This window comes from Astatotilapia calliptera, chromosome 13 (assembly GCF_900246225.1).
Source record: "Astatotilapia calliptera chromosome 13, fAstCal1.2, whole genome shotgun sequence".
Classification (NCBI taxonomy): Eukaryota; Metazoa; Chordata; class Actinopteri; order Cichliformes; family Cichlidae; genus Astatotilapia; species Astatotilapia calliptera.
The window spans coordinates 17,224,150-17,238,319 of record NC_039314.1 but is presented as its reverse complement, the minus strand read 5'-3'; the positions used below and the strand labels follow the sequence as shown (position 1 = coordinate 17,238,319).

At 42.0% G+C, this 14,170-nt stretch overlaps 1 protein-coding gene across 1 annotated transcript; it reads right to left on the bottom strand.

Annotated features, from left to right (window-relative positions):
* Positions 1-1,394: 1,394 nt before the first annotated feature.
* LOC113035041 (phosphatidylinositol 3,4,5-trisphosphate 3-phosphatase and dual-specificity protein phosphatase PTEN-like) lies at positions 1,395-11,757 on the bottom strand. Its single transcript, XM_026190287.1, has 10 exons — positions 10,959-11,757; positions 7,212-7,296; positions 7,036-7,080; positions 6,881-6,924; positions 6,433-6,671; positions 5,359-5,500; positions 3,587-3,655; positions 2,834-3,000; positions 1,741-2,082; positions 1,395-1,618 (listed from the first exon to the last, which is right to left on the bottom strand). Exons 1-10 carry the CDS (start codon positions 11,035-11,037, stop codon positions 1,436-1,438), a joined length of 1,395 nt encoding a protein of 464 aa, XP_026046072.1. The 5' UTR covers positions 11,038-11,757; the 3' UTR covers positions 1,395-1,435.
* Positions 11,758-14,170: the final 2,413 nt, after the last annotated feature.

Below are 14,170 nucleotides of genomic sequence, written 5' to 3'. Positions count from 1 at the left end.
CTGGTTCCACTCAGTGTTATTTGTTTAAAGTGGGCTTTTCGCCATCAGTTGAACTTCTAACAACAATCGTTCCATCACTTCCCTAACTCAGGTCCCACTCGCTATTTGCAGCACTGACCTTTAAAGCAGGAAGTTACTGTTAACACAGCTCCAACGACAACCTGCTTTACAGCATTTTTTTCCCTCCCCCTTCTCACCAGGGACAGCGCTCTGCACTCAAGTCCCGTCTCACACATGCTAAAAATTTAGATTACAGGGTCTGGGTACCGTCATTTAAAATTACGACTTCATTTGACAGCAGCGGTGTCAAGTTAGAAGACCGCACTAGCCGCGACGCCCAATGACAAAAATTCACTTTGGAAATTCATTTTCATTCTGCATGATTTTCATTAACGGAAAACAGCAGCTCTATTACATAAAGCTGTGATGTAATTTTGTGAGCATGACTCAAAGCAGCGGGAAACCCCACGCAGAAGAATCTCAAAGCTGCTTTCATTATCAAAAAAAAAAAAAAAAAAAAAAAAAAGACAACATTGCATACATTTATTAGGGATGGACGCCAATTCTAATACATGCAAATTCACCATTGTCCTTGAAATGTAGTGTCAACATTATTGCAAACACTTGTCTCCCTGCTGTTTTGTGTATTATATTTTTATTATCTTAGGATAAAAAAAACATTAACAATTACATGGGATGCCTTGTTCTGCATAATTTAACATATACACAGTGGGAACAGGAATGGCAATGCTTTAGACATCATCACAGCCTCTTTATAACCCCCGCCCACCCCCAACCCACTGCCCGCATGCAGTTTGCACTGCACAAAGGCCAAAAGTCACGTGAGACAGCCTGCAAAGAGCACAAGAAGCATTCACAGTAAAGGAATATAGGAAGGAGGAGAGGATGGAGGGTGGGGGAGAGTAAAAGATGAGAGGAGAAGAGAGGGAGTGAAACAAAGTGACTGCAGCACTGGCCTTGGTTTAGACAGGAGAAGAGCAGCATAGTCCTCGTATATCATTCTAGCTTCTCCCACACTTCAACTCCCATCTCCTGATTGTGGTACTCTTTCCATTGTCTTTGACACGAAAAAGTTTGTTATATATGCATGTATATATGTATATACATATATGTATGTATATATATATAAACACAGTTTTATAGCTACAGCACCTTTTCCCATGGGGCAACAGTGTCAATACCTCGCACATGGTTCATGGTCGTGCCAGAGAGAGAAAAAAACAAAACAAAACAATATATTGGTCAGGATATTTCATCTTTTTCCCCCCCAAAAGTGGCATTTAACATGATGATATTCTACTGCCTTCTGGGGGAGGGAAGGAACAGCGGTTTTTCTTTTGAGTTTATATTCAAGTTTTCTCCTTCTTGCCCCCTCTGGTGTACAATTTCTTCCTTTTTCCTGTTTAAAAAGAGTTCACACTTTTGTGATTTGTGTGTGCTGCTCTTCATCAAAAGGTTCATTTTCCGGATCTGAGTCAGTGGTGTCAGAGTATCGATAATGGTCTGGCTCATTGTCGCTAACGTCGGGGGTGACTGATGTTGAAGTACTAGCCTCGGAGTTCGGCTCCTCCACGGTTTTCGTAAAGTACAACTTCACCTGGAAACCAAGACGAGATGATCACAAACAAGTCTCGTCGCTGCTCTTTTCAGTTTAAAAATGCAAAGTGAACTGACAGCAGATATACGGTTATTCAACAGCAGAAAGATTACAGCACTTACTTTGAAGTTTGGTGAGAAGTAGCGGTTAGCTTTGTCTTTGTTGGCCTTGTCCAAGTCGTTCTTATTAAGTGTCAGGATGAGATAGTCCTTGTCCCTGTCGCTTTCTTTGCTGCTTTCCTTCTTCTCCTCCCTGTAGTTTTCTCTCCAGTTGTCCTTGCACTCGGCACTTTGCAGTTGGCCCAGTCCCGGTCGGCCTGGTCCAGGTCCCTGTCCCGGAAGACCCTGCCCTGGTGGCCCCTGCTGGCTCTCTAAACTGTTAACTGCCCCGTTCTCCATCTTGTCCCCACCCTCCTCTGGTCCAGGGATGAAGAAAGTGTTCACCCAAAAATGAAACATTTTGTCCTGGAGGGGGAGAGGTTACAACAGATTGAGTGAATGAAGTACTGAAAGGAAACTTTACAGGTTTTTGATTAGGTTTCTTTCCAAAATCAGTTGTTCTAGCTAAGGCTGATGGTCCATTTTTTACTGTCAACAAATTCAGAGAAAAGCCAGCCTTGCACTAGTCAGTTTAAGTATTTTTCAACTGCTGTGCACCCAGTACATTTCTTTCTACCAATGCACTATTCTACTCCTGTTTCAGAAGCGTTTGTTAAAAACTGCACCCAGCCATTTTAGGAAATTAGCGAGCATTTAACCAGTGTCGTTTTTAGCAAACACTACTAACAGGAGTAAACAGTGCATTTTTTGGGGTCTATTTTCAGCTGTGGGTTAATATAAATTTCAGTATTTATGGCAGCAGGACAGCGAATGAGGGAGTTACCTCAAAATAAACTGGTTGCCCTGCTTGTGGTCCTGAAGGAACATGCCAATGGTGTGCCTAATTGATCTGTTTTTAATAGTTTTTGGGACAAAACTGGCCTGCAGCACAGAGACCCAAGATATTAAAAATACCACATTTTTGATTTTTGGTTTATTTGTGAGAACTGTGGCAATAAAACCGTAATTGCTGGCACCCTGCCAAGTGTGAAAATGCTTAGTCGTCTTATCGTTCTGTGACCTAGTCACTTTATGGCATACAGTGGCTGAAATAAGCTCCTAAATTAGACTGAGCAAATGAAGCCGCAATGAAATCTCCCAAACACAGACAACTAACCTTCTTCAACATCTTATTCTGTTTATGGAAGAACTCCACTTTGATGTCTCCGCAGACTGGGAGCGGCTGGGGAAATTCAAAAAACATATGCTTGTCCTCGCGCCGTGTGTGAGCGGGGTTCGATGTGTGAATCTTCACTTTCAGCTGGTACACCACAAACTGGGGATCTGGAAAAAGTGTTGACGTTGTACAGGGGTGAGGAGCACGATGGGTGAGATTTGTGAGAGGGGGAAGGGGGGAGTGGGAGAGAAGAGACAGAAAGCACAATAAGAGGAGTGAGCGACAGTGGAGGAGGGAGTAAATCAGGAGGGCGAGACAGGATACAAGTGTTATTACATGAGTTTGACAAAAGAAAATGGCACAGCACACCACCACCTCCCACCCACTGAGTAAGTGAAAAAAAAAAGGTGATAAAACATTATATTAAAATTAAGGAGGAGAAAGGGAAAGTTAACAGGCCACAAAATGTAACACCCAAATAGACCCAGAACCAGAGACACAGGACCCTATTCTGATAGACAGTCATTGGTTTGGTCTTGGACCAGCACAACACGTTGCATTTAGAAGAATTTTAACCCTTTCTTCTTCCTGTCAGGGTGGATGGTGGTGCTGGAGATGACTTCATGTGCCCCTAAGCTTTTCCTTTCCTGCTAAGCAACATGTCTACCTCAGACTGCTCCTGCCTTCTGGATCTCTGGGGCCATATAAAAACAAATGAGTGAAAAAATAATAATGGATGAAAGGCTCATTTACCCCAATGCCAATTCCCTTTCTTGAAGCCCTGAGGGGTCGGCTCGCTCCTGTTTTTAATGGTACTGTCCCCTTAGAGAGAAAGAAGGAGATTATCACAAACAGGGCCTGGCTGGCCTGTCAGGGGCTTGACAGCACAGCAGGTACAAAACACAAGAGCTCTACACAAATATTTACATCTACATAGCTTTTCTTAACAACAACATTCAATCCGTGGCTTCAAAGCAGAGTTGTGCATCTTACAAAAACGTTTGACAAGGCACCTAGTGTGCACATGAGAAACACAAAGAGGAAGAAACAAACGGGGAACTTTGAAATTGCTGAAAATCAAACGACCAAAATGCGTCAGTTTTCTTTGGTGGAAATAAAGAGAGAAGTGTTTGACATTGAGCAGTTTCTAGCAATTAAACTGGTTTCTATTTTATCATTGCAGTGAGCTAAGAACTAGAAAAGCTAGAAAAACAAACCGCAAAACAGAAAAAAAGCGATGCACATACAAAGACGTCAAACTCAGAATAGGGCCTTTTTAAGCAGAGGGTTAGCAGGGGAAAAAAAGAAGGAAGGATCGATACAGTCAGGGGTTTGCAGCACAGTCACGTGTTAGGGTAAAGAAGTCACAGACATGAAGGAAGGACAGGTTGCTTTTTCTGACCGACAGCTAAAAATGGACAAATTCAGATACGAGGAGAGCACAACATCGTATGACTCAGATGCATTTGAGCAGATAAGCAGAATTATTTCACTTTTTTTTAACCCCCTCCTCAGGCTAAAACAGAGCACTATTTAAACACTAAAAAAAGGTTTTCTACATGCAGCTAAACACTCTGCATTCATGTGAACATGAAAAATGAAACGCAGGGAATGAAATTTAATTAAGAGTGACATTATTTGCTTAGAAATTTGGGGAAATCACTAAAGTTAGCACTGCAGTAAGCATTTGGTTTTGACGGCTGTTAAAAAAAATAAATCAAACGGGTTGGACTGCTTGCGTTTGTCACTACGTCAACAGGGGAGAACAAGTGCAAATGTTGGCAGACATTTTACAGCCGTCATATCAATTAAACTCTGAGCAAACATGCAGTGATATGTAAATACTCATAACTGAGTGGCTGTTACCGTCAGTGACTTACTGAGTGCTGCGCTATTGTTTGCTAAAATTACTGCCATCTAAATTCCTCTCGACTTTAAGTTACTTCCTGGTTCGGCCTTAGGAAAACATGTAAAACCTGTGCTTATGTAGCTACTACTATAGGATGCGCTCTTCTCTATAGAAGGGCATGCTGTAGTTCTTCTCGATGGTGAGCATAGAAAACGAAATCCTATAAAAGTCTCTCACTAGAGAGGAGCCAAAAAAAATTTAAATTAATGGCTCGGCTTTGCAGTTTTCGGAGCTAATAAAAATCTTAAAAGGCTCCTGTGGAAAAAAAAAATCTGAAATTTTTATTAAGACAACCAGTGGGGATCTGGTTCACCGGGATTTTCTGTGAGCAGCAACAAGCAGACTTGATCGATACAAAACCGCCCTTGTTAGTTAAATACAGCACGAAATTCAGCTGTACTCAACAAGGCTATTAAAAAAAAAAATTTAAAAAAGAAACAGCAGAGGACAACTTGGCTCCACCACAGATGACCTGCAATGCCCTACGGTGCTACGCTGCAGTGTGTGGGTTAGCCCCACGGTGCACCATACATGCAAGGCCCTCGCTCTGTCTGAACAGCGGTATGCATGCCTACGCCCTAGATTGGAGTTGAAGTTGAACATGAGCGTGACTCACTGCAGGTGCCCCCGCTGAACATAGGGAGAGTCTCGAACACCATTTTGTGGAAGAGCAATGCCACCGGCTTGTACTCCAGCTGGTGCTTCAGTAGGTAGCTGTAGTAGTAGACGTAGCGACGCTGGCTCGGGATAGTTACTCCCTGCAAACAAAAGCAACAATGTTTAATCCAGGGGTGCCAAACATAAAGCCCAGGGGCTGGAATTGGCACGGAAAAGAGTCCACTCTGGCCCACTGGACGGCTTTGAAAAAAATTGAAAGGATGACATGAATTTGAGACTTTTAAGTGTATTTTATAAGTTTTATGGCTTTCCCCCCACAGCCAGTCATACTAAACCACTGTAAATAAGTAACAGATAAACAAATAACAGAAAGCTCCCAATCAGTCACTATCTACTATAGAAATGTATGATTTTAAAGTCGGATTACAGCGAAAAGAAAAAAGAAAATAAATATTTTTCATTTTATAATTACAGGACAGTCTTTTTCTTACATTTTAAGCTCAAAGCAGCATTTTTTAATCATGTAGTAAAACTGAGATGTGTTGATGAAACTACAGTACTATTACTTATGTTAAAATATCTCGCAGATTAAATGTGTAGTGAAACTTTTTTAGACTGACAGAAAAGGGAGTTTCACTGGTTCGGCACACTTAAGTAGGCCGTATCTGCATGTGGCCCACAATGCAAAATGAATTTGACATCCGTGGTTTTGACGCAGATGAAGGACGCAGGATGCAACATGAGATCACCTTCGAGTTTATCCGTTTAATATGTATTACTTCTTAAAACAGAGCACTGGTGCCTGAAATTATGCTTCTGTTTTCTATGTGTGTTCAAATCTTTGTTTTCTATGTGTGTTCAAATCTTTGCAACCTTGATAATTATTAGTGAAAATCAACTCAGTCATCTTGTATGGTCTCCCTCTCTTTTTCTTAGCTTGAACATGAAATTTACTTTCAATTTGAAACCAATTAAGCAGGATGTGGCTCATCAGTCACTGCCCTGCTTGATGCAACTGCTCTAAAAAGTAATAAAGCCTTCGGAATTGAAAGCATTTGTTTCGTGATCTCACCTTCTTGTCCCTTGTCCTGACCTCCCCATAAAAGTCAAGTGCTTCTTGGGCCTCCTGAAATTTCCCACGATGGAGGAGATACGCGCAGATCATGACTCCGGTGCGGCCCTTCCCGGCCTTACAGTGAATGGCCGCCACGTGATTGTCATCCTCACTGAGCCACTGGTCCAGGTCTTCACAAAACGGCTTAATAAGCTCCAGCTGAGGAGGGTTATGGTCTTCGAAGGGGTACTGTGCAACTGAGGTGTGGCGGGATGCAAGCCCACGCAAAGTTGTGATGAGAGAAGGGGGGGGGGGGGGGGGACAGTGCAAACAGGTCAGCATAGACAAGGTGGGCAGGGAGATGCTGAGTATTTTGAGAGATCTGACGACCTTGTGCGTCATCAGGCCTTCAGCAGGGCTTTTATTTCTTAAAAACAGCATTTATAGAAAATGTGAAGCAGCCTACCTCTGCAGTTAAATTTGGCAGTATCGTAGTGTCTTTCTGCACAGCTGAAATGTCAAGAAAATCCCCCCCAGAAAACTCCAGTTAGCAATCACACAAGAGGAAGCTGGTAAGTAAACAAGGATGAGCTCAGATGCAAACAAAATGTAGAAACTTACAGGTTGTAGATTTTGTAGTGGTTTTTATGCTTTGAATCCAAAAACCTGTCCGCAGAAAAATAATAAAATCATTAGATCGATATGAGATCAAAGTGCTAGAGCAAAACGAATAAACTCATGTACTGCAGGATAAACTGCATGTTTGTTATATTACCCTTTACCGAGATCACACTTACCGTACTACATCATCTATATTGTTTCTGTACACGCCTTCAAGTCTCTCTGCTGGAAAGCCCATTGCAATGATATTTGGGTAAATATCTGTTCAAGCAGTCAAGGAAATGTACAATCTGCAGGAAATCAAGAGGGAGCTACTACCAAGGCTCCCAGCGTCAGAACTAAAGCTTTTAAAGGAAAGGACTGCTTAAAAGAATTTGCCATTACAGCACAACTTCAAGAATGCAGACATGAGTGAAAGGGTTGAGAAAAGTTTTAGTCCACGCCATTATAAGAGTGTGATTGTAGTTATGGATAGACAGGAGAATAGGGGAGGGGTGCTGGCCAGTATGTGCGTGCATGTTGTGACAGATGGCCTTGACAGTGAGAAGCAAGCAGTGACGGCAGGAGTAACCGTGCTCCTGCTTCAGCCAGGCCCACATGTGGGTGCATGAGTAGAGTCTCTGCTCCCTGACCGGCATGTATTTTTAGAACATAAAGTTATATTGGGATGATCGCAAATGTTCGACTTATCTAGTCTGAATTCAGCCAGAGACATTTGAATATCTGCGAGATTGCAAGCGGGAAACATGAAGTCACACATGTAAGGAAGAGGGAAAAAAAAGTTAACTCAAAAAACAAATGCGCCGAGCTGCAAATTTGCAGGTGCAGAAAAAGGTGGTGTTTGTGTTTCAAATGGCTCCATATTTCCGCAAGAACGGTGAGGAAAATGTCGTGGCCAATTATATGGTGACATACATTCACTCTTAAAGGCGCACATCAGTGTCACATTGCACTGAAAAAGAATAATTTGGTTGGCATGCATGTCTTGAAGGCTCGGCTCCAACGCCTACCTGTAACTGAAGTCTGCTCGTCAGTCTAAGCTGTGGGATTTCACACTTTAACCACTGACTAAAGGGCAACCTTTTCTTACACTTCCTGTGCCACAACGTCAAAAATAGAAAGGCTGAATATTTCTAATTGGATGTGTTTCGTTTTGTCCCCCCCCCCCCAGAGTCAAATCACTTTTTAAATGGTCAAAATAATTTGACACACGCATCTGACAGCTTTGGCGAGAAAGCACAGCCGGCAGCCTCTATACAGCCCTCAACTTTCCTGGTGTGTGCAGTGCACATACAAGAACCTGTGGATGTAAAAAGCCCACAAGGTCAACTCTTTTGATTCAGTCTGCATACACACAGCTCATTGTTCAATCAGCAGACCTACAAGTACAAAAAAAAGGTTTTCCACAAACCCGGGTCAACTGTACTATGGCAGACATTAATGCTGTTTCAGCCATTTTTGGGGGAAATTTTCAGCAAAACCCCATCAGAGGATTTCAGTAAGTGCCTGCACGCAACCCCATGCAACCAGGCTATGCACAACACAGGCCTCGTACATAAATTCAAGCCAGCCCTATAGCAAATCTTTGAGGTTATTTGCATACAGCCAAGCTACTTCCTTGAAACTCAGCACAGCCGCCTAAGCTGTATATCCTGTACTATAATAAACCTGTTGATTAAGGGCTCAAAAACCTAATTAGGAGATAAAAACTAGTTTTTAATGCTTTATAATGGGCTACTCTAACCCGTGGATCTACGGGCAAAGTGGGTCCAGTCAGACTTTAACTGATCTTTACAAACCTTCAGGGAGAACTTCAGTCCAGAGCATGGGGGTCTTGGTTTCTGCAGCTGGAAAGAGATTCATATGTTGGACCCCTGAAGGAAGCTCCAAGTAGGAGGAAAAAAAATCTGATGCTTTAGACACGCCTTTTCTTAAAAGCCAGCCCTGCCTCAGCTCTATGCATATGCCAAATCCACAACTGAGAACGAGAGAGGGGGGGAGATAGGGAGAGTGGGACCCAGCAGGAGCTAAGGTGGGGAGGACAGGAAAGGAGGAGAGCAGAGGAAAAGGGGCAAGCAGAGGGAGGGAGAATTAGGAGTGGGAGTAGTAAAGAAAAAGAGCAAAAGGAGAGGAGAGGTGGTGGATTGAGAGGGTAAGAGGGAGAGAGCACTCAGACAGCAATGATGATACAAGATCACTGGCAACTCTATTTTAAGGGCAATTCCCAGAACTGTGATACTGCATTACATAACTGCAGAAAGCCCATATTGTTTTTAGACATAGTGCCAAACATGATAAAAGGGATAATTCGAAAGGGCCCACATCCAAACAAGAGGTGGCTTCACACCAAAGAAAGATTCCACTTTTGAGTGGTGTACCCTATTCACACCTGCACAAAGCTGTAGAGGTATACCACAAGAGTCCTGCCACTGACAAGACATGACATTCGATTTACCACATTATAAAAGCAGGCGAGAAACATCAGATCAAATACTGTGAGACACGCCTTTCATCAGCATCTGCAGTCACACATACATCATAGCTGACAGCTCTGCCTGAAATCACTTCACTATGTTTCTATCTATAGTGTCAAGTCAAGGTAACTAGCACTCAGCTCTACATCTGCACTTTCAGAAAAGAAAGAACAAAAAACGCCACTCAGCAAGGTTTTCAAGTTGCTAACAATAACAAAAGTAAATTCGGTACATAAACACTCCAGGCCGCTCAACTCTTTGTATACTTTAAGGAACCAGATAGGGTTGGAACTTCCATTATTGATTAATCTGCAATTTCAGATTCCTACCCCCCACCCCCAGCACACACACACCACCCAATAATAATGTGGAAAAAGTCCCAAAGCCCAGGTGGGATTTTCAAACGTCTTAATTTCTTCTTACAGTAAACTGATTACATCAAGTTTTCACATTTGAGAAGCTGGCTTTGTATTGTCTTTAGTTTGCTTAGAAATGTATTTATGTTTTATATATATATATTAAATTTTTTTTTTTTTTAAACAATAGGATATGATCTGACAACTTAATTCCGCCATAAAACCAAAAATGTCAAACTCTGGGACTCAGAGGTGATCTCAACACAAAGGCATATTAATTGAAACTTTTACCATTAACCAACTTTAAGCACTGTAGCAAATTACATTTTGCATTTAGCTGCCCAAAGTCAACCACTTAAGTTGCTATTCTAGCTTACCACAAGCCAAATAAGCAAAAGTACCAACTTTAGAAGCGGGAATACTGCGCCAGTGAGGTCAGCTATTGTCAGTGTCAGTCCTGCTGTGAAGATTGAAATTTAATTTCTTTTAATATTTTAATAGCCATCTTAACAAAAGGGAAAGGAGTTTTATATCCATCAGTGAACGTTAAATCCATTAAGAAACACAGATAAGAGGGGCAAGAGTACTTTAGCCATTTGCTCGATTGTGTCAAAACAAACGAGAAACCCACCGAAAATTAAAAACCTGGGTAGCAAATCCAGATGTAAATAAAAGCCAAAGATACCCTAAAACAAATCCTAAACGCATCATATATGCTTACGAGAGGCACAGATTTAAAATGATAAATATGGCCAAATGACTAACAATTTCACAACCTTCACCCAGGTTCACCCAGGCTAAATGCCCTGTCACATTTAAACACAGAGACCAATGTCCAGCTTAACAGAGGTTTCCAGCTGTGATGTTAGTGTGGTATTCATACGTGCCGCTTTGACAGATCCACCATCTTTCAAACATGCTGGGTGACAGCAAAGCTGCGCTGTCGGACCAACTAGCAGCTAGCTACGATAAGTAGCAGGGGAGCCATCTACCTCACGTTACTCCACCGAACTGGTTCCAGTGCTCTTAACCAGTGCAGCTAGACCATGTTAGTGACCAGTGGCCCGAAAGCTTTACAAATTAAGAAGGATACATGTTAAGTCCAGGTCGAAACCATCCTCTTGGTATCTCCTTTTGTTCCGACTGACCATTTCTTTTATAATCGACGACATTGTAGCAGGTGACAGGAGTCTATATGGGGTAATCTAGTATTGGCGGTTTGGCCGATTATGTCGCAGTCACTGGGTCTGCTCTCGGTGGCTCACGGCTGAATTTTCCAGGTCCTGACAGAGAAGTGCTAGCCAGCAGTAGCGGTGGCTGTCGGTAGGATTAGAAAGGCTTCCTCTGGATCATAAAGACGGGCCTTGCTCTGCTCCTCCGCGGAGGCCCGACTTTCCCAATCCTGCAATTCGTTTTGCAAACACCCCCGGATAAAATACATGCAGGTGTCCTTAGAGGAAAATACTTCAGAATGCCGTGAAATGTCCAAGCTGAAGGCTCAATGGCAGCTGCCGCGATTGACAGCAAGAAGACAGAGAACTCACCGGTTCTCTAAACCCGTATCCAGTCACTAAGACGTAGCTAGCTCGCTAGCTAACTAGCTAGCTAGCACAGCTAGCTAGCAACAATAGCTAATGCTACCTCCTTTTTCGATCCAAATGCCCCCTAACGATTTAACATTGTCATCGACTGATTGCCAGGAACACATCTGAAAAAAAGTGACAGGCTCCACCTTCGATGTATAGAGACTATACAAAGTTCAGAAATGTGTACAGGCTGATTTGACAGTTCCGTCCCGTGAAATCATCTTCTTTTCTCGCTCCTCTAGCTCCAGCTGAACTCTCAGGCTCCCATCATGGCCTCCACAGAAGGAAAAAAAGAAGGTAGAGCAGGCTGGGATTTTAGAGTATGTATCACGCCGCCTTCATCGTTATAGTCCCACCCGCTTAATGAAACCTGACAAACGCACACGTCTCTAATATGCTTCTACTAATTACGAATACGCGCTGAAAAGCAAAATGCCTACACGAGTAATCGTTCTGACCCCGAAAAGCGAGATAATAGAATTATTTCGTGCTTGTGGCGGAAGGATAAAATGTGTTCGCTTACGACGCTCCCTTCTGTCAGTGATCACGTGTGATGTAATTAGGGAAGTTTCCAACATAATGTCACTTTTCGCGGTTTAAACTGTCATTTCGGGTATGGCAAGTATATCAGTGCAAACTGTCGACCACGAGTTTGCACTGCATTTGCTTTTACAGAGGAAATGCTTATGTGTTGACAATATCTCCATCGGTTCCTTTGTTTTTTCAGTCTTCTCAAAGCAAGTAATTTATACCCAGGTTAATTGCATGATCATGCACTTTGTCTGCAATGACGAACACCACCATAAATAAATAAATAAATAAATGAACAGGATTAAATCTGCATGATATAATTGCGGACATAATAAAGACAGGTGTGCGCAAACTGTGAAGTTAAATTCACAGTTAAATTTAGGGTGCATCCTTCACAATATCGTGTACAGTAGTTATTTATTGTATTTAGAGTTAGAGATGAAACGATCGATCAATAATCCATAGTAAGGAGGGAAATCCAGCCAGGATTTTCTGCTGGTTCCGCTTGCTAAAATGTCACATACAGGCCTATTTACTGGGTTGTTATTCTCAATCAGGGACGTGCAGAGGGGGGGGGGGCTAGAGGGGCTTGAGCACCCGCCCCTTTCCTGATGAGTGCCCAAAGTGCCCTTTTGTTGAGGCAACTTTTAAATTTTATTTATTTATTTATTTATTTATTTATTTATTTATTTTATGTGTGTGTGCGTGCGGAGTCCTGTCTGTGCCCCTCAACAATAATATTTAACTATTAATCATAGTTTTGCTAAATAAAAGGATCTGGCTTGCATCAGTCACATGATCACATTTAACCAATGATCGCCCTCGACGGCAGAACGCGCTGGTTACGAGCCGGGAACGAGCTCACAAAGAGCACGCGCATTTTTTGCGGTCCGGAGCTGTAGGAGAAACACAAGTTAACTCAGAGACACAGTCTGATGCGACAAAACCAGTAAGTAGGTGTACAGCGTACCCTGTAGTGTGTAGCACACAGGAGTATTAGCTTATTACGTACACGTTGGTAAGCTGTCTTGTTGCAACTGACTAACTGAAACAAACGAGCGTGCTGTGCAACAGCGCGACAAACATTACCTGTCCTTTTATTAACTGCACAAGTAGTGCTGGTCATAGCTGCTGGCTACCTGTGTAAGGCTGTCATGGGTCTGTAGCTCTGTCACCGTTTTAGGGAACATATTTAGTTTTAAAGTAAGTTTCTGGGCATTTCCTGCCTTTCTGGAGGGATTATATTTCACTAAAAAACGATCTAATATGCATGTCCACATAATAATAATTATAATTATAATATATTAAAAAACACACGCTGTATTTTAAAGAACATACATTAAGAAGCAGATTATATTAGATTTATATTTTAAATAAGACAAAAGTTGGATTTTACAGCAGTAAAATGATTGTATCTCTACAGTTTAAAAATGTAATAAGCTTTGCCCTGCACAGAGTGGATAGTGAAACAAATGGAATCATCATAAATACATTATTTCATATTTATTACTCCCCCCTCCTCATTGCTTTATTATTGTAGCTCTAGTAATAAATAATAATGTAAGGATGCCCATAGTATATACAGTATTCTGAAGAAGGTCTAAAATGTCACTGTGTGTGCATGTGTGTGTTTTATTTAGCTGGATTTAAAAAAATATTACTCATGATATAACATTGTGCAGACATGGCTGGTAAGGACATGAGGAGGAAACAGTAGGAGCTGTATGAGGCTACTAAAGGCAGTGCTATAACATTTTTCTGTCATCATTTTATTTTAGATTAAGTGCTGGAGTTGTTAGGTGTGGATAATTAGATTATAGTTTATTGCAATAGCAAATTGTGCCTTGTTCTCAGATAGACAGCAAGTGGAGAGTGATATATGAAATGATGGGAAGGAAGGAAGAAGAGAAGCAAAGAGTGATTCACAGGCAGAGCCGAGTTTATGTCACAGTTTTTCGTTGCCTTATGGTTCCAAGCGCTGTCACCAATCTTTGCATTTTGTTATTATCTCATGACACTTGTTTAATCAGCTACCATCTCTCCTGTGGACTTTTTAATGTCTACAGTCTCAGATCAACACAGCCCTGCCCTTCCCATATTAGATTCTTGATGAATGTGTGTTGTTGTTATTCAGCATGGTTCAATGTGCCCCTTTTTAACTTTGAGCACCCGCCCCTTTAAACCTCTC